The sequence below is a fragment of the Aulostomus chinensis genome, chromosome 18, assembly GCF_037954235.1.
Source record: "Aulostomus chinensis isolate RoL2024-O1b breed Wild chromosome 18, RoL_Achi_v1.0, whole genome shotgun sequence".
In the NCBI taxonomy this organism is placed as follows: Eukaryota; Metazoa; Chordata; class Actinopteri; order Syngnathiformes; family Aulostomidae; genus Aulostomus; species Aulostomus chinensis.
The window spans coordinates 2234712-2261993 of NC_141337.1; the positions used below are offsets into that span (position 1 = coordinate 2234712).

Consider the following 27282-nt stretch of genomic DNA (forward strand, 5'->3'; position numbering starts at 1 on the left):
GTGTAAAAGGCAGAGAAGTCGTTAATGCTCAGATTGGTCTCATCATCAGTGGTGCTTGATGCCATGATTCACCATAGCCACAAGCTAACAAAAGGTGTAACCTCCATCTAACTCAGGTGACAGTCACCTTTAAGTGTGATGGCTCTCTCAAGCTCTTGGGTTTGACTTTGAGCTTTGCAGCACGCAGGAAGTGTCAATCTTCGTCCTCGCAGGTCTGTAACAGCCACCAGTTTGTGGCAGGAGGACAGAGTCGTGTTCCCAGCAGCCATGGTAACGAGCCAGAGACGCTGATCCCAACCTCTCACATCCTTGTCTGGGTGTCGTTGGAAATGTCCATGAGATGATGTCACCAGGAGGGAGCGTGAACAGCTCTGGACCCAGAGTGGACCCCAGAGGAATGCCACAGGAGGAGACGGAGGAGCCTCGTCCGCAGTGTTTCCTGTCCGTCAAACCTCTGTTGTCACTGTTCCATCAGCTGTTGGTTTGAGTGACAACTTGTGCGAGTGATGGACTCGTCTGGTTGCTGCAGTAACATTTCCGTGCGTGTCAATAATCAGATGTTTGACCTTATTATAAATACAATAATAGTGTTTCCATGAGGGCATTTACACAAGCCTCTTTGGGAATATCGGAAACTTGATTCAAACACTCTAAACTCAGCGTTTTAAATGAACGAGTCATTTGGCCTTCAATGAGTGACGTAATACGTATCAATGATGCCTTAGTAACTTTGTATTTCTACTCAGTTACTAGTGGATATGAATAATATTGTGACACATGACGGACCCCCCCCCCCACACACACACACACACACACACACACACACACACCACCACCACCCCTCCTCTCCCCTCCCCTCCCCTCTCCTCTGCCCGGCCTCCCTGCTAGCTAACCGGCTAGGCTAGCTCGGCGGCTAGCACCTCTGCTCAGTGTAATTAGTTGAGACGCACCGGCTCCATCAACATTACGGTGCCGTTCGGACTCATCTGACTCCTAAAATCAGCACACGACACGGACAGACTGCTCACACCCAAGGGAACACGAAGTACAGGTTTCCGATTATCAAACAACTGAAGATGATTAAGCTCTTTTCCCTAAAGCAGCAGAAGAAAGACGAGGAATCTGCTGGAGGAAACAGAACCGGAGCCGGGGGTAAAAAAGCAAGCGCGGCCCAGCTCCGAATACAGAAAGGTAGGTTAGTCACTACCCCGAGGACCAGGTGAGCCGGTCGTGTCGATTTCTCAGAGTAGTGACCGGTAACCGACAGAGTAACCCGACCCCTCAGTGTCTAGCAAACACGGATACAGAGAACTCGTAACTCCCGAAGGCTAACAGCTAGCATGTTAGCCTGAAGTAATGTTAGATCATCGCGGCTAGCTTGAGCTTCATTTGAAAACAAAACGCTGCCGGTCAGCAGCTCGCAGCTCTCGGAGGTAGTATGTTAGCCCCCAGCTGACCCCAAACACACACTCTTCCCAACTGCCAGTCAGCCAACGTCTGTCAGCTCCGGGAAATCCGAAGATTTCATCAGATTGTTCAAGCTAGCTAGCTAGTTAGCTCACACCTGATAGCTTCAGACTGGCTAACTTGCTGTGTCAGCTCTCCGGGTAACTGTCCTGACGTTCTTATGACCGTCCGGTCGGACTGTTGTGTTGTCAGGTAAACAGCCAGGTGTGCTGAGGTGTTTCTGCCCCCGTCATTCACACCTGAGTTGTTTCCTCACCAGAACTCGAGCACACAAGCTCAAAGAGACCAGACCCCCAGCTGACATGACACAACGTCATCGTTTCACCTGTCACATCATTTGTGACAGTTGGAGGAGATGACGTCACTGGCAGCCTGATTGAGGTTCTTGTGTCACTGTCAGTGTCTCTGGCTGTGACGGCGATGGTTTGATGTGTTCAGGATGAGGAGAATGACCAGGATGCTGCGGCTCATCCTGACTTCTGTCCTCTTAAACTCACAGTGTCAGCATTGAACTGAAAAAGGCCAAAGGACCCCGGGCCTGGACCGCCATGGCGTTCTTCCTCTTCTAATAACCAAGGCAACGGCACCGGTTAGCTGCATAGGTAGCTTCATGTGGTTCCACACTGATTTACATCTCCACACTCTCTTTGACAGCTCAGAAGAGAGCGCCAAAGCAGTGATCAGTGTCTCCACGGTCAGAATGCTACCATGCTACATGCTACTTGCTACGCCATACAAAGACATGTCTCTTCTTGTGGTTGTCCTCTGGTCTTTCTGGTCTATGTGATTGGCGACAGTATTGTGACATCAGGTTGTGTTTCAGTGACAGTTGACTCTGGTTGTTGGCCCCCAACCAGCGCCCTCCCATAGTTTCTAACTATCCCGTGCAGGTAGATAGGAAGTCTTTTATTTTGTAATCTGTTATTGCTTCCTGTGTGTCAGACATCAATGAGCTGAACCTGCCAAAGACATGTGAGATCAACTTCCCTGATGACGACGACCTTCTTAACTTCAGACTCATCATCTCCCCTGACGAGGTGTGTGTGTGTGTGTGTTTTCGATGGTTGCAGTGATACATTCACTGACTGATATTTGACATAAAAGTTTCTTTCTGTCCTTGCAGGGTTTTTACAAAGGAGGAAAATTTGTCTTCAGCTTTAAGGTGAGACGCACCTATCTCCTCTGTCCTCACCTGTCTCCTCTGTCCTCACCTGTCTCCTCTTTGTGTTCGTCTTCCTGTCATTGAGAAGTTTTGCAGTTTTTCTCACCACTCTCAAAGCTCCTTCATGTCCCGTTGTCTGAAACCAGCTAAGCTCATGTCCGTGAACACGTCTCTGTGTCCCAGCGGAGAGACAACCGAGACGCCTTTCAGTCAGAGGACATGAACAGCGAATGAACACCACGACCACGACATTGTTCTGCATTCAGTGGTTGATGCCCTGTGTGTGTGTGTGTGTGTGTGTGTGTGTGTGTGTGTGTGTGTGTGTGTGTGTGTGTGTGTGTGTTTCAGGTAGGACAGGGTTACCCCCACGACCCCCCCAAGGTAAAGTGTGAAACAATGGTGTACCACCCCAACATTGACCTGGAAGGAAACGTCTGTCTAAATATCTTAAGGTGACAGCATGCTGATTTACACACACATTCACACGCACACACACCCTTTAGGATGTGCCACACACAACCTTGTGTTATTAGTTGGGGACTTTAACAGCAGAGGGCGCCACCGAGAGGCTGATTTGTGAGTTTGTGGTGGTTTGGAGGCAGTCGCCATGTGATTCCAATAATCGTTGTATTTATTGAACATCAAGACATAAACCACAGCGCCGAGCGGCCCTGCTGCCTCAGTGGTGATGTCAGCTCTGACTCTCGTGTTGCCTTTAAGGGACCTGAGCCAGTGCAGTAAATGTGGATGCGTAATGTGTCGTGTCTTGTCTTCCAGAGAGGACTGGAAGCCGGTGTTGACGATAAACTCCATCATCTACGGCCTGCAGTATCTATTTCTAGTGAGTTCAACCACTGCTCTCGCCTCTTCATTCTTCTTTACTCCCGGATTTCGCTTTGGGGGCGGAGCCTCTTTCATTCCTCTGGAAAGCTGCATGAAGTGCCAAACATAGGTCCAACAGAAATAGACTCCGCCTCCAGAGACCGCTGACTTCCTGTTGAGGGTCTGTCATTTCATGGCTTCTCGATGCTCCAAACATGACAGGAGATTCCCGCGGCGACGTCATTTAGCCGCCATGTAAAACCTCCTGTATCCGGGTTTGATTGGACAACTGTGTTTGACCCTCAGAGCTCCTCCCACTTCCAGTCAGTTCTTTACTGTGACTGAAGTCATAATTCTTGCGTTGCCATGGAAACACGCCAGCATAACATCAGCAATGTTGATGTGTAAAAAAAAACAACAGAAGATTTTCTCTCATTTACTTCCAATACACAAATGTGGTGAGATGGCAAACGTGGCGCTGCATCTCCGTTCGATAGTCATGTGACTCCCTGTGAGCGTGTGCGAGTGACAGGAAGTGTGGCTGGTTGTCAAGGTGTTAATGTGACTCCTGCCCCCCCCCGTAGGAGCCCAACCCCGAGGACCCGTTGAACAAGGAGGCGGCAGAGGTTTTGCAGACGAACCGGCGGCTGTTTGAGCAGAACGTCCATCGCTCTCTGCGGGGAGGTTACGTGGGCGCCACCTACTTTGAGAGGTGTCTTAAATAACTTGGCGTCCCACCATGATCCCCCCCCCCACCCCTCCTCAATCCTCATCCACCTCCCATTCCCACCCCCCCTCCCCAGGCCCCCCAAACAAGGTCCTGCTCGTTGGCAGAAGCTGCGACAGAATGCAGCACGCCAGAGGACGCTTTTCTGTTTTAAAGATGACAAAGAAATGCCCACAGTCCCTTCCCTGCCCCCTTCTCCCCCTCCTCCCCCTCTGCCCCCTCATTTCTCTTTTACTTCCAAGACGCAGCATTCTACCGTTTACACGCCACCGGGGGACGCCAACATGCAACACAACGCCTGACTGGACTCAAAGACGGCCGGTGGCAAGCGGTGGCAGGTTGAAGGGGGGAGGTGGGGAAGGCGGATGTTGGGGTCAGTGAATGTTGCTTGGGTGAGTCGATGGCTCAGCGAACGCCACGATGCTGATGGTGAACGTGATGATGACGACGAAGATGCGTGATTTTCTTTCTTTTTGTTTTGTTTTCCTGTGTGCAGCGAGGACACGCCCCCTCCTGCTCAGCACTGTTTCTGATGGACTGCCAGCAAACTCCAAACTCTCAACCTTAAGCATGTTGCCCCGGCAACCTCAGAGGTTTACCGGCTGTTTTGGGAGGGAGGGGCTTATGAAAAGAGGCGGGGTTGTTAGTCATAACTTAGCAGAACCTTAAGTTTCTCAGTTTTCTTTGAATCTACAAAGAGGGAGGAGCTTGTGGGTCAAAGTAGGAGGGGCTAATGTGTTCCATCATTTAGGACAAGCTGAAGACACGCCAATCTGTAGCAGCCATCGTCTAAGAGGGGCACTGGGGGAGGAGCTTGTTGGATGGGAGGGGCTTTTAAGAGACTATCGGTCTTAAAGGAGCAGATGTCGGAGTATTTGTCTTATGTCAGGAGGGCGGAGCCAGATTTGTGGGCAGAGCCTTGGAGTCAGAGTGAAAGGAGAAGCGCCTTAATAAAATTGTCAAGTGGTGGCAGATAGTGATCATGTGACAGCTGATGCGTGTGTGGAGTTTGGAGTTTGCTGCCCAGAAATACATAATGATGGTCAGAGGGGTGGAGCATCATGTCAGGTGGGCGGGGTTGGTGGGATAAAGGAATGGGTGGGGTCTACGGGGAAGGGATTTGTTTTCTTTTAGGTGGGCGGGGTCAGAGAGGGGAGGGTCTTAAATGTTACGACTCTGTTGTGTATATTGAAACCCAGCTGTTCACATTGACTGCAATATGATTTATGTTAAATAAAATATCAACTTGAACGATGCCGATTATTGACTGACGCTGACGTCATGGTGCAGCTCCTTGAGTCTCCAGGAAGTTGCCTTGTTTATTAAAAAATATTTCGTTGCTGATTTTATGATTGGCGGCATTTTAAGAGACATCAAGAGAATTTACCAGGAAAATAGAATAGCGAGAAAAAGCGCGACCAAGTGAACCTGAAGAAAAACGTGTTGGAGCTACGGAGGCCCAGAGGGGCAAAAACACATCAGGGTTTGTTCTCTGGAAGCCACTGTACTTCCTGCAGCTGCACGCCGGTCTGTGGAGGCGGTCTTCGATGATGTCAGCAGCAAGGAGTGAACAGAATCTACCAGAAGGTGTCGTCCCCTGGTTCTTTGGCTACGCCCCCAACAGGAGGCACAATGATGGAAAAAGCTGATGAAAACAGAGTCCAACACTGGTAGGGTGTTGCCAACTGACCTTTGACCTCTGATGTCTTGCTTTGACGTCACGGTGTGAGAGGCGTTGAGCCGTCGATCGCGCTCTCACGCCAGGCGGTAGACGCGTTTCGCTAAAATGATCTTAGATTTTGAGCCTTCAAAACATGCGATGGAGGACAGGTGAGCGTCTCTGGATCGTCGATCCTCCAAAGGAAGGCGTGGCCTCACCAGCGCCCTCTGGTGGACAATCAGGAAGCGACGTCATTTCCCGTGTCCAATTAGGGGAGCAGCGGTGAAGCAGCACGAGGTCGTTGGCACAAACAAAGGAAACTCAGAGTTTGTAAATTCTGTTTTATTCCACAAACAAATATCTGACAGTGAAACCTCTCTGGACACAAAATAAATAAACCAGTAAACAGCTTGACTTCCTGTCACAACACCATCCCTCAGCTGGCAGTGACATCAATGATGTGACACCACCACCGCCGTGACATCACTGCCGACATCAGGATATTCCCGCTGTCTGATTGATCAGCAATAAATATTGGTAATAAATAGGAAACATAAATAACAAGTTTAAATAAACAGTTAACACACAACTTTCTTCCATCTCATCATCAGGAAATGACACTGGGACGCCGCCTGATACGACTGCAGACAAACGTGAAGCGGCGCGGGTGAGGTGGGCGGGGCCATCTTTTTCTTTTTTTTAACTTTTTTTTTTAAATCCCTGGATTTAAAATTCAAAGCATGAGACGAGTGGAGACCTGCAGACATTCACCACATTCCTGCACCTCCTTTGACGGATGGGGAGGCGGCGCGAGGCTCTCCGGGGCTGGTCAGGGCGCCGCGGATCACAGGAAACTGTCACAATAAAACACCTCGCTCGTTCCCATGTTTGCTTCAATATCTAGAAATTTCGTTCCGTCCCAAATATTCTAACAACTATTTTCTGCTTTCCTGTCGTTTCTGTTGTTGCAGTTTTGTTTCCGTGACTACATTTTTGCTCTCTTCCTCAAACGTATTTCCTGTTCTTGAGCTCACCTCAGCGCCACCGGCGACTTCTGCTCGGCCATTGCCGTTTCACGCGGCGGTCTCGCATTGGTGTTTTGCCGACGTGCACAGACATTGGAGCTCATCTTTGACTCTGATGATGACAGACGTGTCCTCGTCAGACGGCTGCAGGACAAATGAGCGGAACCTCAACCTCTAGCAAACATTGTTTAGGAGCTGTTTTCATCTTGGCAGCAGCTTTGGACTTCCCGGTTGGCGAGGCGTCAGGTCGCCTCGCCACCACCTTGCTTCCAGCGTCCCAGCTTGGTGAAGTCAGTTGTTTCTCTCGTGTGGCTGAGGCCAGAGTTTCCTGGTGATTCTTCATCTCGCTGCTCGTCTTCATGTCTCTGAAACACCACCCGCATCTCCATCTGCGTCAAAGGTCGCCTGGGTTCATGACCTTTGGGTGCCCCACATCCTGTGTCCCTGTTTTTTTATGCAGGTGGCTGGGGGTCAGGGCCTGTAGGTGGCCACAGCCCTCAGGCTCCGGATCAGATCATGACAGAAGGACTGGAGCTGCGACAGCGTCAGGTGAGCGGCCACCTCCACCTCGTAGTTGCTGTGGAGGCCTGACAGGTCCGGACCGTGGCTCTGATCCTCACCGCCGCCCGTCAACTGAGCCGCCTCCTTCATCTGAAGCAGACAGGAAGCTGTTAGCTTGTTGCCGTGAGAACCTGCATGTGTGTGTGTGTGTCAGAGTGATGTCAACCCAGGTGGGTTACCTTGGCTATCTGGGTCAGCAGGTCTCTGATGTCAGCTTGCAGCCTGCTCACGCTGCTCAGTCTGTTGGACAAAACCTGCAGCATCCTCAGGTACAGCTGGCTGCCCCTCGCCATGCGAGTCACACACATGTCCTGTAGGGGAAACGCACAAATTTATGACATCACATGACATCATGGCATCAGCCTTTCCAGCTCCGGCTAGAGATTTCAACTTTGGATGAGAAACTTTTGAGATTTTACAGTGGTTTTCATTTCCGCCGGCGTTTGAACGCGTCGCACTGTCTTTGTTCTCTCGTGTCTTTTTCTGCATTTCTGTTGCTCATCACATCACTGAAACCTTGAAGTTCTGTCAGGGAACCTTTGTTCCTCTCCAAGCTCCTCTAGAACCTCCATCCATCGCCCCAGGTTGCAGGGAGCTGGAGTCAATCCCAGCGCTCTCTGGTCTCAGACCCTCATCAGGCCAAGAGAACTTTAGGACCCAAAGAAGTCCACAAGGTCTGAGAGACAATGAGAACCTCCCTAGTCACCCTAGAACCAGCAGAAGGACCCCAGAACGTTAAATCAAGCAAGCAAGCCCCTCGTGGAAAGAGCTGTAATCCTAAGAACCACCCGATGGACCCTCAGATCCGCCCACAGACCCAAGGAGCACCACGAGACCTCTTCATCACCCAGAGCACCACAGAAACCCCCCGAAAGCCTGATGAACATCTCAGTCTCCTGAAGAACCTCATTTAGCCTCAGATCCTCCTTGGGTCTCCAGATTCCCTCAAGGGCTCCTTGAGAACCTCAGGAAAACCCTGTTGTCCTACCTAAACTCTGTTCCAGATCCCCAGAGGCCCTAAAATCACCTGAGCATGAAGGACTCTCTCTAGAACCAGCTGAGACTGACAGGCCTACTAGAAACAGCCTCTACAGCTGGACTCTCTAGAACCGGTTGAGACTTATGGATCCGCTACAACAAAAGACTCAAGAACCAACTGAACCCCCTCCTCCCCCTTTGAGGCACAGCAGAACAGTGAAAAGACCCAGAGACCCATCAGAACTCACCAGTGTGAAGCGCTCTGACAGGGGTTTCAGGACTGGGGCGGAGGGGATGCCCAGTGATGCCACCATCGTCTGCAGGTGTGTCATCTGGACAGGGGGGTCAAGGGTCAAACCCTGAGAACAGGAAGAAGATGAAACATTCAGGGGACCTGCAGCCAACCGGGGCTCAGCTGATCTGACCAATTACGTGTGACCCGTGTGACTACCTGTATGGTGATGGCTGCGGCGTGCACGCTGGGGATGTCGTCCAGGATTTTCTCCACCAGCATCCTGGCCCGCTCGGCCGACTCCCTGAAGGCTGGCGGAGGATCAGATGACAAGCTGGTGGGAGCTGATTGGACCAGTAGAGGAAACAGGAAGCAGCTGAGCAGCAGGCTGGCGACTGCAGGGAGAAACAGGGCTCACTGACTGGACAGACAGTCGGCTTGGACAGACGCGTGACTCCGTGACCCCACACGCTTCACCTCCCAAACTAAAAGCAGCGTCGACTGTTCCGAGGCGGAATCAGTCACCGTCAGGGTTGCTGAGCTGCGAGTAGCAATCAACTTCCAAAATAACTACAAATGAAAAAACGGAACTCTCCCTTTAAGATTTGAAGAGAAAACTGCAGTTGTCCGTTCTGCTGATGCACCTCTGACGTTTTTCATTTGAGAGGACAAAAATAATGCGTGAATTCATTTTTATTGATCACCACAGAAGCCGGTGACCCCCGCTGCCGCGCCCGAGACTTCGCTCAGGTGAGGGGGGCGCGGTGGTGCGTTCACGTGTCTCAGCAGGAACATTCAGGAGAAGTTTGAAACTGTCTCAACGCTGTCCCGAGCTGCTTCTCACCTGTGGGCGCGTCCATTTCTGTCCGGCGGGTCTCGGTCCCGGTGTGTCTGAGTGTCTCTGCCGCGCGGCACCGCGAAGTCGCTCTCAGCTTCCATTTGGGGTCGTTTGGACTTTTTATGTGCGGACTCTTGCAGCGGGGTTTTCCATTTACGAGCCGCCGCGTCTCCGTCACGACTCGACTCATCCACTACAAACCCGAAGTGACGAAGCTCCGTGAACTCTGGCTGCGTCACAGCCGTTAATTTCAACACCGAAACTTACCTGAGAAATTAAAGCCTGACGTGATGGTTGGAGATGTGCTTCGCTGTCACGGAAAATGAGGTTGAAACATTTCAAATAAATGTAATAACTGAAATGATTTAAAGATTTGTCCCAATATTATATTATATTATATCATGTTTGATTTCTAAATCAACTCTCTTCTCCAAGGGTTCTCAACATGGGGTCTGGGGACCCTCGGGAGTCCTGGAGGATCTTCCCACAACTGTTTGATTAACCTCGATTCTAATGCTCACACAGTTACTGCAATAACTGCACAGTACTGCAGTAACTACTGGAACTTCATAGTACTGCAGTCACTACTTGAACTGCACAGTGCTGCAGTAACTAGTGTAACTTCATAGTACTGCAGTTACTACTTGAACGACAGTACTGAAGTTACTGCTTTAACAACACAGTACTGCAGTCACTAATTGAACTGCACAGTACTGCAGTCACTACTTTAACGACACAGTACTGCAGTCACTACTTGAACGACAGTACTGAAGTTACTGCTTTAACGACACGGTACTGCAGTCACTACTTGAACTGCACAGTACTGCAGTAACTACTTTAACGACACAGTACTGCAGTCACTACTTGAACGACAGTACTGAAGTTACTGCTTTAACGACACAGTACTGCAGTCACTACTTGAACAACAGTACTGAAGTTACTGCTTTAACGACACGGTACTGCAGTCACTACTTGAACTGCACAGTACTGCAGTCACTACTTGAACGACAGTACTGAAGTTACTGCTTTAACGACACGGTACTGCAGTCACTACTTGAACTGCACATTTCTGCAGTCACTACTTGAACGACAGTACTGAAGTTACTGCTTTAACGACACAGTACTGCAGTCACTACTTGAACAACAGTACTGAAGTTACTGCTTTAACGACACAGTACTGCAGTCACTACTTGAACAACAGTACTGAAGTTACTGCTTTAACGACACGGTACTGCAGTCACTACTTGAACTGCACAGTTCTGCAGTCACTACTTGAACTGCACAGTTCTGCAGTCACTACTTGAACTGCACAGTTCTGCAGTCACTACTTGAACTGCACAGTACTGCAGTCACTACTTGAACTGCACAGTACTGCAGTCACTACTTGAACTGCACAGTTCTGCAGTCACTACTTGAACTGCACAGTACTGCAGTCACTACTTGAACTGCACAGTACTGCAGTCACTACTATACAGTGCGATTAGCTTTTGCTCTTCTGAAATACCTGCTGGTGCTCCTGCTTCCATGTTTGGAGTTAAATGTCCTGTTGACTGTCAGCCACTACTAAGCCCCGCCCCTTTATCCACCTGCTGACAGCCAAAATGGGAAGTGTTTGCTGAAATGAAAAAAACTTGCTTTTGTTGGGATGTCAGGCACCCCCCCCCCCCACCCACACACACACACACACTTTATTGGGAGGAGCAACGTACGATCAACTGACCCGACGTCTTTCTGACCCGATTCATTCGTTCTGTTTCTCACAGATTTGCTCGCACGGAGCCTTGAAGAAATCCTGGAAGATTTGTGAGTCAGCGTAAAGTTAAACACTCTTCAATGACTTCCTGCCCCGCCTCCTCCTCGAAACGACAGTGATGAAATTGTTATGTTTCTCAAGGCTCTGATTCATTTTCGTTAACCCTTTCTGGACCCAAGGGTTCAACAGGAATGCGAGCAGGAGACTTTGATTGCAAATCAATCAATCAGTGGATCAATGGATCAGTGGATGAACTGACACCTGCTGTCATCCCACCCGATGAGACTCAGTTACCCAGAAGGCCACAAGCACACGAAAACAAATGAGATTTATTTGTTCAGAACAACAGTTACAAGTGGGGTGGGGGTGGGGTTAAAGACATGTCTGATGACACACTGGACACCACCGGAGGATCATGGGAAGCTGTCATCATCATCCTCAGCCATTTCTTTGGCGAACTCCAGGTCCTGTTGCTCACGCTCCCGACGCTCCTGAACACAACACAAACACACACCACACACACACACACGTTGTTGAATTAATACCTGATGACCACAAGGAGCTCTGCGATGGGAAGGACAAGCACGAGGGTTACAGCTGTGTGTGTGTGTGTGTGTTACCTCGGCTGACTCCAGGTCTTTGTTGTATGCCTTCGGAGGAAACCTCATTGCCTGCAGGACACACACACAACCAGCAGTTAGTTATAAACTTGTGATTAAACTAAACCTGAGTACGTGTGTGTGTGTGTGTGAGCGAAGGATTAGAGCACCATGATGGTGGATATCAACTCATTAAATCAACCTGCCATGTCCTCCTGGTTGTGTCCACACGAGGAACTGCTGACCAGCACAGGAGCACGGCCTGTCAGCTGTGACAACGATGAAAAGTGACCTTTCACCTTCATCGTGATGACCAATCAGGGTGGAGATCCCCCTGACATCACTCAGGTCCTGCTGAGTCAGTCAATGTGGGACCAGCTGATCGTAGCTTTTTTGACACACTCACGTGTTTGTGCACCACAACTGGCGTGTCAAACCCCAGCAGACACCGGAGCGTCCAAATCATGAGGTCAGGGAGGAGCCGGACACTCGGATGAAACTCCCATTACACGCGGCGTGACGAGCCCGACCTCCCATCAGGTGTGCGTCTCCCACAACATCCTCTTTTTAAAACAGTCTTAAAATTAAATAATAACAGTAGCAGCTTCTGATGATACCTATGAATTTTCTTTAAACCAATTCAGCAAATAACACCCACTTCTACGTTAAGGCACACCCACTTCTGGTTTAAGCCCCGCCCATTCCCTCCAACAAACACACGATCGAGTGTATGAAGTGACCCATGAAGGAAGTGTGGCGCCCCATGCAGAACTTTTATAAGAAACACTTGCTGAGCCTCATGAACGACTCTGAATTAACTTTAATGTCTTTACTTTCTCGTGTCGAATCTTCCTCTACAGCAGCGAGGACAGACCAGCAGACCCTCCCACAATCCGCCCACAGGTAGAAACAACATTATCCATGAGATGGGATCAGTCAGTGGGTGGAGCTTGTACGTAACAATGGTGATATACCGCCACTGGGTGGGCACTGAAGTGACGCCGCTAACCTCCCACCCCGCTCCCCAGGACACATCCCCGAGTGCCTCACCTTGACAGACATGTTGTGGATGTCCAGGCAGAAGGAGATCCTCTGGTGAAACGCCAGCTGAGGCTCTCTGGTCCCGTAGATGTCCATGGTCTCCTTTGATTGGACGAAGCCTTTCTCGTGGTTGATGCTGGCCTCGATCACACCGTCCCGGATGGCCTGTGACACACAAACACACACGTCCCTCATCACCTCACTGCAGCAGCTACCAGGGGAGTGACCAATCAGGTGCGTCAGTGTTACCTTGGCAACGATGAACTCTGCGTCCTCCGGACTGTCGAGCTGCAGCTTCTGAGCGATGTCGGCAAGCGAAATGCGAGAGTACGACAGGCTGATCATACGCACACCTACACACACACGCAAGCACAGTTACAGCCATCAGGTCAGTTGCGGGAACATGTGAGGTCACAGCAGATCAGCTGCGTGATTGGCTCACCGGTCTTGATGACGTTGTGTCTCAGGCGGATGATGAGGGTGTACGTCCCATCTGTCTGAAACTTCTCGCCAAACTGCTCCAACACCTGGTTAAACTTGGCCAGGTTACCTGTTCTCACCGCTACACACACACACACACACACACACACACATCAGACCATGTACAGGGGAAGGGGCTTGATGGTCCAGTCATGCGTATGTAAAAAAACAAACAAAAAAAAACAGCCTCTAAAATATTGTTTGTGGTGAACTAAGGGGAGAATTAATTATTCAGATAATTTTCAGATCGTTTAAAGAACAAACCCACTTATAGAGATTCTCTCTTACGTCCATTGTCCCTGTAGCCAAGACCCACACAGCACAGCTAGCACATAGCTTAGCCCAATGCCTGGTAGTGGGTGGGAAGTGTTAGCATCAGCTAGCTCAGGTCCATGCTAATTAGCTTAGCCCAACAGCTGGTAGTAGGTGGAAGTGTTAGCATCAGCTAGCTCAGGTCCAGGATGCTGGTGTGTCCAGCAGGAATCCTCCTCCTCATCATCATCAGTAGCAGCAGTCGCTCTTCTAGTCCTCAATAAACGTTTGGTTCTGTTGACCCAAGTTCCAATGGAGCTTTGGAGGTGCTGCGTCAAATCACTGCGCCAGTCAGGAAAGTAGTTCCGGCTACGTGTCTGATTCTACCACTACAACGTCTCCTCATGTTAAACTGGTATTCATCACCAAGGTTACACTCAACCCTCCTGATATTAATGCAATGTGCTAAGCTAACAGGCTTTGGTTTGAGAACATTGGACAGTAAGGGACTTTCCCTAAAAGTGAGCAAGTTGCTTTTAAACTAATATGGAGACCTAATTACTTCTCATTATGTTCTTGAATTATTTTTTTTTTAACTCACTCAAATTGGTGCACGTAGAAACATTTCCCTCATATCAAACCATATTGAACAGATTTCCGTTTGGTTACTAACCCTGTGTGAGCAGGAAGTACGGCATCAGAGACCTCTTAAGGGACGGCTGTCGGAACTGAAGTCTGTCAGGAATCTCACCCAGCAACAACTCCACCACGATCAGCAGCTTGTGAACCTGCAGGCGCGCGCGCGCACACACACACACACACACACACACACCATCATCGCAACATTGAAGAGTGTATCTGCTCCTACAGCCACGGTTGTGAGAACACTCAGAAGCGTGAGATTCTGATGGCGACCTGGATATCAGGACTGTGACATCACACACTGCATTGGTCTGACAACATCCAGAAGAACCCTGTGATTCACCGACTGATCTGGATTCACATTAGCGGACAGCTAACAGGAAGTTGATGGCCCCGCTAGCATGCTCAGTGTGCTCCTCCCTGCAGCGCGGGGTTGTCACCATGGATACAAACTCAACGACTAACGCACCTGCTTTCATTTCCATATCAGCATCTACACTGAGATTGAAATGTTGGACATAAATAAATGTTGCCAATGAGGCACTGACCGTCTGTTTGAAGCCCACGGCGGTGTGTTGAGGAGCTTTCCTCAGAGCGTTGGTCAGAGTCCTGCGAGCCTCCGAGTACTCCAGCTGGATGGCCTTGATCCGACCTGGAAGTCACATGGCCCAGATTAACGCCACTGCAGTAGAGCAACTCCTCAATCACCTGTGTAGAGCAGGTATCTGACTCCTCCCCCTCACAATTACCTGTGTAGTATAGGTACCGGGCCCACTCATTGTTGTTGGCGAGCTCTGGGAACACGGACTTGGACACCAGTTTTTCAGCCTGATCGTACAGGTTGAAGTGTAGGTAGTTCCTCAGCAGCAGGTTCAGGAGAACAGCCTGGCCGTCAGCGTCGTGACGCAGAGTTGCTGTACGCAGACGAGTGTGCAGGAAGCTGACAGAAGGGAAACAGCATCTCCATGAAAACAGAGCCGCGCCATTTTGAATTTAAATTCTCTGCAATCAGTAGAAGTGAAGTGTCAACAATTACATCAAAACATCAGAAATATCGACAACCAGGAGAGGATGAGGACAATAAACACAAACAAGTATGCGCAGTCGCAGGACACAGCTCCCCACTCTGACAGTCCTCCTGAGGTGTGTGTGTGTGTGTGTGTGTGTGTGTGTGCACGTGTGTGGGTGTGTACCTGCGGATAGTGTCGAACTGCTGGAGGAACTCATACACCCGGGCGTGGTAGTAGTAGCACTTGGCAGCCACCAGGTCCAGAGCTCTGCGGTTCTTGGAGCCGATCTTCTGCAGCAGGTCATCAGAAACTTTCCGGGCCTGAAAAACCAACAAACATTCAGAGGAACCTGAAATCCTTCAGCTCACCACGTTCATTGACCACAGAGGGAGGGTGTGGTCTGACCCAGGAGGTCAGCCATTACACACCACTCTGTGCAAACAGCGTAGCGAATCGCAGGTCAGGAAACTGACCTCGGCGTATCTCTTGTTGTTGGTCAGGTGAACCACCAGCAGCAGCTGCAGATACGCTTCCACCTCAGGCAGCAGAGGGCTTGACGCCGCTTTCCCAGTCCTTGGACGAAACTGCACTTCTCCCTCCGCCATCTCCATTGGCTGACAGACAAGAAGGAGGGTAAACACATGTCAGCACTCATCTGTCAATCAATCGTTTTCTGCCCCCTGGCCAGTCTCCTCACCACTACACGACCTTTGCCTCAGTGGCTCGACACTCCAGAGGCACACTGAGACCTGCCAGCTCCTCAGCCTCCATGCAGAGGAGGATGACGGAACGTGGCTTCCCTCACAACAGGGCGCAGGTTCTTTATAAAGTGAAGACTTTGGACACACCTAGCGTGACGTGTGATGTGTTATCAGGATGTGCCATTAGACTCCGCCTCCTGCGACCTACGGCCCCCTGGGGGGAAACTACGGCTCGCATTCACATTAACTATCCGGCCAAAAAGACGCATACTCCGCCACAGCAGAGTCTGACAGATGCTAACACTTAGCTTGGTGAGCCACTCAGCATCTGCAGCCACATCAGGACCCCTGCTATCTACAACCATTTCCAGAGGGTGATGGCGCTTGGCTCGACAGGTGAGCTCCTCCAGCCAAGCAGCGTCACAGCTCATGTGATGCCACTGAGTCCATTTGTGCAGTGACTGCACTTCCAGCTGTGTTTCTTCTACTCATGTTACCACTTGCTGCTTGGAGAGACGCCAACTTCTCCCTCTCTGTTTTGCCAGCCACCAACTACAAGAACCAATCAGGAGCTACATGATGTTGTGGGGGGCAGTAGGACAGTTAAAGCCAGAGGCAGGCGGAGCTGCAGCGAGGTAGTGATGCTCGCCCCGTGCTAGCTAACACTAACAGATGCTCACCCACTCACTGCTGATGGATGATTATCAGGAGATGCTAGCAGTCAGACACAAAATTCAGCAGGGATCATTAAACAGGTGTCAAGGGATTCTTCTGTCAATCTGCTAATTGGTCAGTCAGCGAGTTTCAGTTCTGACGATCAGTTTGACTCTATTATAGCTTATAAACCTTGAAACCATTTAATGTTGAATGTGTAGCCCCACCTCCTCCAGGAAGCCCAGCAGGAAATCTCTGGTGGTGGAGTTGTTGGTGAAGAATCCCGTCACAGCTTTGTGCAGCACGTTGGTGTTGAGACGGCGGCTGGTGGACGGTAACGCTCGGAGAGCGCGAAGAACAAACCGAGGCTCCTTCCCTGACACCGCCTTCTCGATCTGCTTCACATGCTCCTTGATGTCTGAAAGGCAGGGAAGCAAGAAAGAAAGCTCTAAACAAAGACAGCATCATGCAGAACGTCAGTCATGACCCGGCTGCAGCGTCTCGTCGATCACTCAGTCGTCCTGCGATAGGAACGTTAACCCTCTGGAGTCAGGTAACGAAAAATAACTTCCTGAAGGAGTTCCTCTGAAGGCGTAACACTGTTGTAACGCTCCTCTGCAAATGTAACCCTGTTATTATTCTCCCTTGGAGGAATAACACTGTTGTTACATTGTTGTTACTCTTCTGTAGAGGAGTAACACTGTTTTTGCATTGTTGTTACTCTTTTGTGGAGGACTTACACTGTTGTTACACTGTTGTAACACTCCTCTGGACGTGTAACCCTGTTAGTATTCTCCTCTGGAGGAGTGACACTGTTGTTACTCTCCTCTGGAGGAGTGACACTGTTGTTACATTGTTGTTACCCTTCTGTGGAGGGGTTCCACTGTTGTTACTCTCCTCTGGAGGAGATACATTGTTATTACACTATTGTTACTCTCCAGTGAAGTTACACTGTTGGTACTCTTCTGTAGAGGAGTAACACTGTTTTTACGTTGCTGTTACCGTTTTGTGGAGGACTTACACTGTTGTTACACTGTTGTAACACTCCCCTGGAAGCGTAACCCTGTTAGTATTCTCCTCTGGAGGAGTGACACTGTTGTTATTCTCCTCTGGAGGAGTTTGTTTACATTCTCCGTCTCACCAAGAAACAAAGCAGCGTTTCAGCCTCATGAACGCAAAATGACTCACAAGGACTTGTTGTGTCGGCTATTAGCTTTAGCCATCATTAGCATGTCAAGTCATTTTTTTATCTGAACGTGTTACTATCGGGATTTTAAGGTACAGTGTCTTGCTGTCGGGATTTTCACGCTGGTAGCATCTGTTATCGTAGTTAGCTTCGTCGGACTTTTGAGCTAGTCAGTGATGCTAAAATGCTAGCTTTCGCCAGAGAATCGCGGCGGCTTCAACCATGCGAACCGGGCAGCCCGGCTGTTTGGCCGGTAGCATCTAATGTTAGGGTCAGTTTTACCCTCCAGGGTCACGCTGTCCAGCTCTTTGGGCTGCTTGGCCGCGTTAGCCGCCTCCTCCTCCGGCATCTCCACATCCTGCGGCTCCGGGCCCGGTTCCTTCGGCTCTTTGGCTTTAGAGTCCCGGTCCCGACGCTTGGCCGCTGTCTCCTTCATGGCGTCTAAGGGACAGAGAAGACACTCGCCGTGATACAACTAATAAATTCCCTCTCACTGAGTCGAATTCGACCGCAAAGTCTTTTCTGCTACTTCACGGCAATGACCAGCAACTATTACTGAACGCAAAGGACTGTGGGATGCGGCAGACAGCACGGGGCGATCGCAGGAACCATCATCGAGTCACGACTAATCAATCACCGAGGGAGCGCTTGTTCCATTTTCCTTTCGTTCTTTTCTCGGATAGACTTTGCACCTGTAAGTGAGGGAAACTTAAATCGCTTCAAAACGCAGCTCTTCATATCTCCTCTCGTGTAAGTGGCAGATAAATTCCGGTCCTACATGTGCGGATTATTAATCTAATAGAATCTAGACCCGATCTTACCTCTCGTGTGAGTCTGTGCTTCATGAAGAGTTTTTGTTTTCCCACAGTTTACTCATAAAATAACCCCCTCGTCATGAACTGTCTCGTTCTGAGGGGGTCTCTTCAGTGCAATAGAGACGTAACATGAAACCAAAACAATCACAACTTCAACTCACAAACACCAGAAATGTCAGTTGTACATTACGACCACTGAATGACGCAAAGCGGACTTGATCAGCTGTCTACCCCGCAACAATTGAGAGAAAAAAAATAGAGTATAGGCTCGTGTTAAATGAAAAACTATCAGAAACATGTACAATAAGTCAGAGGACAGTATTTCTGTACAGGTAAAGTGATGTCATGATCATATCTGAGTGACGACTAGGATGCATTCTTGGGGAAAAATTGTGTTATTTTCTAAGGCTCAACTTCCTTAAACATTTCCTAATTTTTTGATACCAAAATAAATATTGAAAGATAATCAGTAATAACATAAAATAATCAATGTGAGGCTGAATCTTAGTTCAGGGTCAAGCCAAACACACGGATACCTTCTCTGCATCATTAATAAATGTTAGATTCTATTTTGAGAATGGCTTGAACCAACAGCTGTAGTGCAGGATTTTGTTTTGTATAGTAGTCTGATAGACCACTGGAGATTGTAGAAAGTTTAAATTAGATTGAAGGGAATTCTAAATTGGCAATGGATCAGATTTTCACAAAGATGAAGAGAAGAATTTGAATTGACTGACGGAGGATTAATAAATCAAAAGTCTGAGTATTTCCAAATAGTCGACCTGAGATTATTCCTATGAAGTCAGTGTATCATAAATAATACTGCATCTTTAAGTGAAAGAACCTACTCTGGTGAAATAACAGCTTTTATTTTGAAGTAAATTTCAGACAGGAAACAAGCATTCTCTTCCAGTGATTTAAGCTTTTATTTTGAAGTAAATCTCAAACTCCAATGATAGGTCAGCTGTTCACTCCGCATAGAAGCCTGTTCATGAGAGCTGTGAGGTGGTAAAGTTCACACTCCGAATGTCCCACTCAGCTCAGAGAAGTGGGTTCGACATCACTCAACACGGCGCGTTTGGCGGCTCCACCCACGAGTCATTGTGTTGTTCACTGGTGGTCGTGACGTCAAACTGAACTCCACAGGTTCCATTTGCAAATTTGTCTGTCACATAGCTTGTTCTCAAGAAGCCAGTGTAGAGCTAGCCTTCTAGCTAGCTACTGAACAGTAGCTGTCAACGTCGTCCACCTGATCATCACGGTGTCGCCGGGGGTGACGAGCTTGTATGTCACGTTTTTGTTGCTAATTGGGATCGAGCTCATTTCAGGAGCCAGCCAGCCTGTCTGATGTTAATATGTAAACGTTCTGAACCAGGCAGCAGGACATGTCGGAAGGAGAACTTTCCTATCTCGCTGCAACCTTAACACGATGACTCAACGAGTCGAATGATGTTTGTTGATGTTGGGATTTACGGTACGTAAGGCAGAGCGACGAGCGGCGGACGATCAACGAACCGTGATACAAACATAAAAACGTGCTCCGTCAGAGTCTGGACGTACTGATCGTGGGAAAACGGCTAAAACTGAAACTTGTCTTCGTTGCGCCCAAGTTGAGCGCTGGTCAGCTGTCACCTGATCTTTTTTCTAACAGTAAGAACACACATCAGCTGCTTTGCATGATGGGAAATGAATGAACTTTGCAGGTCCAAACAAGAAGCATGGCAGCACTGCGTGGTGACGGTGACATGCAGCACAGCAGTTTGGAGTTTGAGAACGGTGGCAGGGACGAGGGGTCCGGGTCCTGTCTGCAGACTCAAACACTGCCAGAAGACGTCCTGTTTGACTGTTGGTCGTTAAGCTTCTCTGGTTCGTGTTGGCACTTGAAGACTCAACCTCCTTAAATGTTCTGTCCAGGTCAGAGGTCAAATCAGGTCACAACCTGCCACAATATACATGTCACCTGTGTTTCTGTCCATCTCCAGGTAAGTCCAGGTTTCCTGGTGAGTCCAGGTTTTTAAAAACCTGCTCTAAAATGTTCGTCCACAGTCACAGAGACCGACTTTACACTTTTTTGGATCCTGAACCAGACGCAGATCCTGCTGAAGGACATGCATCTCCAGAGGTCACAGAGTTCGTCTTTGAGGATAATGAGGACAATCCTATCGACAGATGTCCTCTGACGTCTGTTGGACAAACGCAGCCATCAATGGAACAGTTCAGTGTTCAGTGACTTTCTCTCTGAGAGTGGGAGCTTTGACAGGGTTAGCCTAGCTTAGCATAAGGGGTTAGCCTAGCTTAGCATACATACTATTCTATATTTACATATATATGTATAAGTTTGTTGTGTTCAATATGTTAGACAATCACGATATTTGACTTTCGTGACAATAACACACTTACAGCTCAATGAAAGCTAAAGACATCAGGGACATAACGGACTTCCTGTCATGCTGCTTAAAGAACTAGATGACATCATCATCCATCAGTCTCACATCAGTTGGCAGCATCCTTGCTTGTTGCCTGGCAACCTCACAGCAACAATGAGGCTCAGGACTGATCGCAACTATCGACTCTCAGAGAGAAACAGTCAAACTTCACCATTCAACTGTGGGCGACTCCTGTGTGACGTCACACAGCAGGACCGTCCACAGCGTTTAGCTCGCCAGCGAGAAGTCAGGCTCATGGCATCCTGGGAAAGAAGGCGCTGCAACTCCTGAGTCCAATCGGCAGCTTCTCTCTTCAAGCAGTCAGACTGGTCAATCTGTTACATAATGCGATTGCTCCTCAGGTGGTGGTGATGATAAAGGGTGTGATGTCATCAAGCAAAGGGAATGTATATATATATGTGTGTGTGTGTGTGTGTGTGTGTGCGTGTGTGTGTGTGTGCGTGTGTGGTCCAACTGTGATGTGATGGCGAGGTGTTCATGCTTCACCTGCCAACAGGAGGCAGTGGAGGAGCTCCTCTCATCACTGCAACAGGAAAGCAAATGTTAGCGTTATCGCGCCAACATGTCCCACCCGTGTGTGTGTGTGTGTGTGTGTGTGTGTGTATACCTCTGTTGGCCCTGCTAGGGTAGATCTTGGTGAAGTGTCGGTACTCGTCTGGTGGGGGGAAGTCGTCCAGAGGATGAAATGAATACTTTGACTCAAAATCCTCTGCAGGAACAGAACACAGTGTGTTTGTTTGTTTTTTTCAAATTAAAAGCACAACAGTTCAGTAACAAGTGGAATGATGAAGAGGAGGAGGAGGAGGAGGAGAGACATGGCTTCATCTTTCACTTCAGGGCGAACTCAAAGCAACTTTCAATCTGAAGTGTTTTTGGACGGAGAGCTGGTTCTTGTTGTAGAGGAACAGAGGGGAAGTAGGAGGACAGAGTTGATTTCTGGATGGTTCCATCATAGCAAAGAAGGAAATCAACTTGACGACGTCACACTGGAGAATCACGACTGATGTTTAAACAAATCCTCATCAGCTTCGACTCCCTTGAACATGAAAACTAAACCAAAATTTCTGGTTCTGAAACATGAAAACAACTCACCAACAAATGAACGAGGAATGGAGGAGGAGGAGGGGTGTCCATTGCGGAGGGGAGGGGGGGGGCGGGGGAGGAGCGGCAGGAGTGCGAGTGGGAGGGGGAGGAGGTTTTCCTCTTGCAGGTGGGTCAGAGGAAAGGGAGGGGCTACCATGTGTCCTGTAGGGAGGAGGAGGTGGGGCTTCCCTTCCGCCAGCCCTCAGAGACGACTGGACAGGAGCTGGTGGAGCTGAGGACAGATTGATACAGGCCATCAATACTGAGGATCAATAACAGAGATCAATAAAGAGTGTGTGTTAGCAGAAGCATGTTTGTGAGAGCGTTCACGTGTGTGGGAGGCTTGGGAGTAAGACCAAGGGGATGTACCAGACAGGCACATTTCCAACATGGTCAACCTCACTGACCTCCGTTCCAAGAAACTTGGTGATTGTAGTGAGTATTAGAGGCCACTAGGGGGCAGCACATGCTGCGTACCCACTGGTTTGGCTTGTTTTTGTTTATCTCCATCACTGCAGTGGAAATTTCTCCGGTCAAACAAGTTGCGTTGCCCATCCGATTTTTTTTAAACTCACAAGCTTCCTGTCTGGTGTAATCTGCTCTGTGAAACCCATGCGCCGGGTAACACATCACACTTCCAATCATCCGTCATACACCGTCACACATCGTCCTACACCGTCACACACCATATTCCCAAGTTTAATGTTGGGAGCGTCTGAAGAAGTGAAAATAAAGGCCCCACCCAATCCCAGTGTTTGGGTGGTGTCAGTGACTCAGCTTGTGGGCGTGACCCTCACCTGTTCCTCTTCCTGTTGTCTCTCTAAGGGTTGGCGTCGACCTGTTGCTGCTCTGTTGAGAGGGGGTCGGGGACGCAGGGGGAGGGGGCGGAGCGGGCCCTCTGGTGGGGGTGTGGCCTCCTGGTGAGGGCGCAGTCCTCTTGGTGCTGAGCGAGACATGACGCTGCGGCAGCTCAGGTGCAACCTCACTGCCACTGCTGGGACCATTAGAGATGCGGAAGGGAGGAGGGGGAGGTGCCAGAGAGGAGGAGGAGGCGGGGTTTCCACCAGAGGTGGGTGGGCGTCTGTTGTTGCCAGGCGATGGGGGAGGTTTGGTGGGGAGAGGTGGGGTGTTGTTAGGGGCTGGGGGGAGGGGCTTCTCTCTGTTGTAACAGGAGGAGGAGGTGGGAGGAGAGGGGGCGTTCCCACGACGACAGAGAGGAGGAGGGGGAGGGGGTGCTGAGGATGAGTGCTTCATGCTGGCAGAGGGGGAGGAGGCTGCAGAGGAAGGGGAGGAGGGGGACGGAGAGGGGGACAGGTTGGGCAGAGATGGGCGCTGGGAGCGACTCGTCTCCATAGGTGAGGAGGCCTGAGAGGAGGGGCTTTCTGTGTCATCATGGCGATGGCTGGGTGGGCGGGGCGCAGCGGCACGAGTAGACGGGGAACGTCCAATTGAACCATCTGGGACCAGAAAAATACAATGAAACTGAATCTAATTGACAAATACAAAACAAAAAAACATAAAAATCACACGGAAAATCATACAAGTATCAGATATACTGGATACACACACACACACACACACACACACACACACACACACACACACACACACGACTAAAATGGACTGGCTCATCACCTCCACTTGGCCTCAGTTTGGGAACGCTGGCAGGAAACAGACCTCCTGATGGTGTAACAGAACCTAACGGGCTTCCTGCTCCGCTGCCATTGGGTCCTCCAGCCTCTGCTCCGCCTCCTTTAGGCTCTGAGAACCAAAAACATTTGAAAGGTGAGCAACGGCACCACAGGACACTGAAGCTATGGCAATGCAGTGATGAGGTGAAATGCAGCTGAGATCAGGTTACCATGGGAATGCTTGTTAATGTGGTAAATACAGGTGAAGTCAGGTGAGGAGTGATCTAGTGGCTAGATGAGGCGTGATTGAGTGGTTAGATGGAGGTGTGATTGGCTGGTTACATGAGGCGGGATTGAGTGGTTACATGAGGCGTGATTGGCTGGTTAGATGAGGTGGGATTGAGTGGTTACATGAGGCGTGATTGGCTGGTTAGATGAGGTGGGATTGAGTGGTTACATGAGGCGTGATTGGCTGGTTAGATGAGGCGGGATTGAGTGGTTAGATGAGGCGTGATTGGGTGGTTAGTTGAGGCGTGATTGAGTGGTTAGATGAGGTGGGATTGAGTGGTTAGATGAGGCGTGATTGGGTGGTTAGTTGAGGCGTGATTGAGTGGTTAGATGAGGCGTGATTGGGTGGTTAGTTGAGGCGTGATTGAGTGGTTAGATGAGGCGTGATTGGGTGGTTAGTTGAGGCGTGATTGAGTGGTTAGATGAGGCGTGATTGAGTGGTTAGATGAGGCGTGATTGGGTGGTTAGTTGAGGCGTGATTGAGTGGTTACATGAGGTGGGATTGAGTGGTTAGATGAGGCGTGATTGGCTGGCTAGATGAGGTGGGATTGAGTGGTTACATGAGGTGGGATTGAGTGGTTACATGAGGCGTGATTGGCTGGCTAGATGAGGTGGGATTGAGTGGTTACATGAGGCGTGATTGGCTGGTTACATGAAGCGTGATTGGCTGGTTAGATGAGGCGTGATTGGCTGGTTAGATGAGGCGTGATTGGGTGGCTAGATGAGGTGGGATTGAGTGGTTACATGAGGTGGGATTGAGTGGTTAGATGAGGCGTGATTGGCTGGCTAGATGAGGTGGGATTGAGTGGTTACATGAGGTGGGATTGAGTGGTTACATGAGGCGTGATTGGCTGGCTAGATGAGGTGGGATTGAGTGGTTACATGAGGCGTGATTGGCTGGTTACATGAGGCGTGATTGGCTGGTTACATGAGGCGTGATTGGCTGGTTACATGAGGTGTGATTGGCTGGTTACATGAGGCGTGATTGGCTGGTTACATGAGGCGTGATTGGCTGGTTACATGAGGCGTGATTGGCTGGTTACATGAGGCGTGATTGGCTGGTTACATGAGGCGTGATTGGGTGGTTACATGAAGCGTGATTGGCTGGCTAGATGAGGTGGGATTGAATGGTTAGATAAGGCGTGATTGGCTGGTTAGATGAGGCGTGATTGAGTGGTTAGATGAGGTGGGATTGAGTGGTTAGATGAGGTGTGATTGGCTGGTGTGTTTACGCTCTGTTGCAGCTCCAATGACATCATCAACGGCACAATGTGATTCACAAACAGGTGAAAAAACATGTACATTAGTGACATCACAGGTGTAACGGCTGCACAGTGACAGGAAATAAAACACAAAATCAACATTCTGATTATTGTTTGGATGTTTGTCTCAAAGTCTGTGAACGCAGCACCGGAGGATGTTTCCTTTAAGCAGATGATCATGTGATCAGTAGCCAGACTGACCTCAGATCAGTAACTTTGTCTTGTTTAAGTGTCTCAGACAGTCTGTTAGATGCTCCAATTGTGCAAAACCAAACATTACACTTCCTGTCTGAGCTGCCGCCTCATGTGTCATCAGTCTATCAGAAGAGGTTGGAGGTGTTTCTTACTCTCCATCTCTGCGGCGGCCCTCTTCCGCTCCTCAGATGGCGCCCCCTGCTGCTGCTGGTGGAGGTACTGGTATAATCGAATGTATGGGTGCTCTGTGGGGGGTGTTTGGCTCTTGGGTGTTTGGCTCTTACTGTCGAGCAGCGGCGCGCTGCGGTCATTCACTACCGCCACCTTCTTCAGCGCTGTCCCTTTACAGATGTCGGACAGCAGGGCGCCACGACCTTTGACCTCCTCTCTGCTCAGTTTGGGAGGGGTGGTGTTGGCCTACGGGAGACGTGGGTGCATTAAAACAAGTCAAAGGAGGATAAATGCCTGTAAACTTGGTTTATATATCAGTTGGGTATCAAGACTGTGTGTGTGTGTGTGTGTGTGTGTGTGTGTGTGTGTGTGTGTGTTGGGGGGGGGGGGTTACCAGGCTGAAGGTGGGGGGAGGAGGGGGTCCCCCAGGTGGAGGAGGTGGAGGGAGGGGCATCCTGCTGTTACACACCTGAAACACAACAACAGACAACCTTCAGCCAGCAGAGGAAACCTTAAACAACTGCGTGACTCCTCTGGCGTTGCAGAGGTCAGATGGCATTAATAAACAGTTCCAGCAGGCGAGTTGGGTTCTCCAACCCAAACCTAGCAGGACTGAACAGAACATCTACGCTATTTCGGACCCGCTGCTGTCAAACCGACAGACCAACTCTAGAAACCTCTGTTTTTTCCAATGTGGAAAGTCGAGAGAACTAAGAAGCAGACATTTCTGGACCTGGTGACGCAGTCGTCATGGCTACCAAGCAACAAGGAAGGACAGAGACCTCTCAGAACCAACTCTGGCTCTGAGTGATCACAAGCAGAGTGACTGGCGACCAATGCGACGCCTGAGAAGCGAGCAGCTGCCCAGGTTTCCTCCTCAGACCGCATCAAGGCGGTCCGAGTCCAGTGGCGGTTCAATGCGCACATCCACGTGCAAAAAAAAGGAAAAAAAGAATGCACATTTAAACAAACAAATAAGACGCATTAGTAAAGCCGATCTAGCACAGTTCAGAACCGAACTACGTCACAGCCACCGTGCAGGGGGCGACTCGGGCCTCCAGATGGTCGCCGTCACCGTTTATGACTCAGTCTCTCTGTTAGTCGGTCTTCAATCTCAGAATCACACACCAGTATAAAAACACACATCGACGACCCACACAAGGTAGTCACAACCGCTAACGGCGCTAGCTAGCACCGAACACCCCCAATATCGGTCCGGACCTGTGCAAGACGCCGCGCGAAAGCTTCAGTCCAGCTGTTCGGTTCGACCATCCACATCTGGACGGACATCAACTAGCCGTCCCCGCCGCACGGCCAGAAAACCAAGTGCGCGTCATCACTTATATACACCTGCGGAGTTAGCTAACCACGCTAGCCACGTTAGCCCCTGCTGCTGGGTGTTAGCATTAGCGGAGGGCTAGCCCATCATTTCTGCTAAGTCCATGTTAGCGTGTGTCTGTGTGTTGGGGGGGGGGGGGGTACCTGTGAGGGTCGCCGCTGCTGGTGCGTGTCTGTCCCGTGTGTTCATGTCTCGGTCGGCCGGGTGGACCGTTAGCTCCGCGAATAGCCGGAGGTCTGCTCCCCCGTCAACACACCGGAG

The 27282-nt window shown here is 49.8% G+C and overlaps 3 protein-coding genes and 1 pseudogene across 4 annotated transcripts; 1 reads left to right on the forward strand and 3 right to left on the reverse strand.

Moving 5' to 3' along the window:
* Window positions 1-874: 874 nt before the first annotated feature.
* ube2m (ubiquitin conjugating enzyme E2 M) lies at window positions 875-5247 on the forward strand. Its single transcript, XM_086185812.1, has 6 exons — window positions 875-1191; window positions 2410-2504; window positions 2591-2629; window positions 2978-3081; window positions 3407-3470; window positions 4036-5247. Exons 1-6 carry the CDS (start codon window positions 1077-1079, stop codon window positions 4174-4176), a joined length of 558 nt encoding a protein of 185 aa, XP_086041938.1. The 5' UTR covers window positions 875-1076; the 3' UTR covers window positions 4177-5247.
* Window positions 5248-6089: 842 nt separating this feature from the next.
* On the reverse strand, window positions 6090-9617 carry csf3b (colony stimulating factor 3 (granulocyte) b). Its single transcript, XM_086184801.1, has 5 exons — window positions 9479-9617; window positions 8854-9029; window positions 8651-8761; window positions 7604-7735; window positions 6090-7514 (listed from the first exon to the last, which is right to left on the reverse strand). Exons 1-5 carry the CDS (start codon window positions 9492-9494, stop codon window positions 7335-7337), a joined length of 615 nt encoding a protein of 204 aa, XP_086040927.1. The 5' UTR covers window positions 9495-9617; the 3' UTR covers window positions 6090-7334.
* Window positions 9618-11534: 1917 nt separating this feature from the next.
* Window positions 11535-18375, reverse strand: psmd3 (proteasome 26S subunit, non-ATPase 3). The gene is made up of 12 exons (XM_086184462.1): window positions 18073-18375; window positions 16832-17022; window positions 15723-15863; window positions 15433-15569; window positions 14989-15179; window positions 14788-14891; window positions 14271-14385; window positions 13308-13427; window positions 13115-13218; window positions 12875-13030; window positions 11846-11896; window positions 11535-11716 (listed from the first exon to the last, which is right to left on the reverse strand). Exons 1-12 carry the CDS (start codon window positions 18224-18226, stop codon window positions 11639-11641), a joined length of 1542 nt encoding a protein of 513 aa, XP_086040588.1. The 5' UTR covers window positions 18227-18375; the 3' UTR covers window positions 11535-11638.
* A 1115-nt stretch (window positions 18376-19490) lies between these two features.
* On the reverse strand, window positions 19491-26990 carry LOC147244625 (WAS/WASL-interacting protein family member 2-like; annotated as a pseudogene). The gene is made up of 8 exons (XR_015110248.1): window positions 26904-26990; window positions 26077-26151; window positions 25664-25928; window positions 23771-23896; window positions 22933-23592; window positions 22145-22367; window positions 21660-21761; window positions 19491-21575 (listed from the first exon to the last, which is right to left on the reverse strand). The product of XR_015110248.1 is annotated as a WAS/WASL-interacting protein family member 2-like (transcript).
* Between the last annotated feature and the right edge of the window lie 292 nt (window positions 26991-27282).

Bases quoted from the DNA above. Each gene is read 5' to 3' on its own strand.
- ube2m (XM_086185812.1), top strand. From the start codon at position 1,077: ATGATTAAGCTCTTTTCCCTAAAGCAGCAGAAGAAAGACGAGGAATCT. The intron at 3,082-3,406 runs GTGACAGCATGC...CTTGTCTTCCAG, and splicing joins GTCTGTCTAAATATCTTAAG to AGAGGACTGGAAGCCGGTGT. The intron at 3,471-4,035 runs GTGAGTTCAACC...CCCCCCCCGTAG, and splicing joins GCCTGCAGTATCTATTTCTA to GAGCCCAACCCCGAGGACCC.
- csf3b (XM_086184801.1), bottom strand. The intron at 8,762-8,853 runs GTAGTCACACGG...TCCTGTTCTCAG, and splicing joins CCGCAGCCATCACCATACAG to GGTTTGACCCTTGACCCCCC. The intron at 7,515-7,603 runs GTAACCCACCTG...TGTCTGCTTCAG, and splicing joins TGCTGACCCAGATAGCCAAG to ATGAAGGAGGCGGCTCAGTT.
- psmd3 (XM_086184462.1), bottom strand. From the start codon at position 18,226: ATGAAGGAGACAGCGGCCAAGCGTCGGGACCGGGACTCTAAAGCCAAA. The intron at 15,570-15,722 runs GTCAGTTTCCTG...TTGGTTTTTCAG, and splicing joins ACAACAAGAGATACGCCGAG to GCCCGGAAAGTTTCTGATGA. The intron at 13,219-13,307 runs GTGAGCCAATCA...GTGTGTGTGTAG, and splicing joins ACACAACGTCATCAAGACCG to GTGTGCGTATGATCAGCCTG.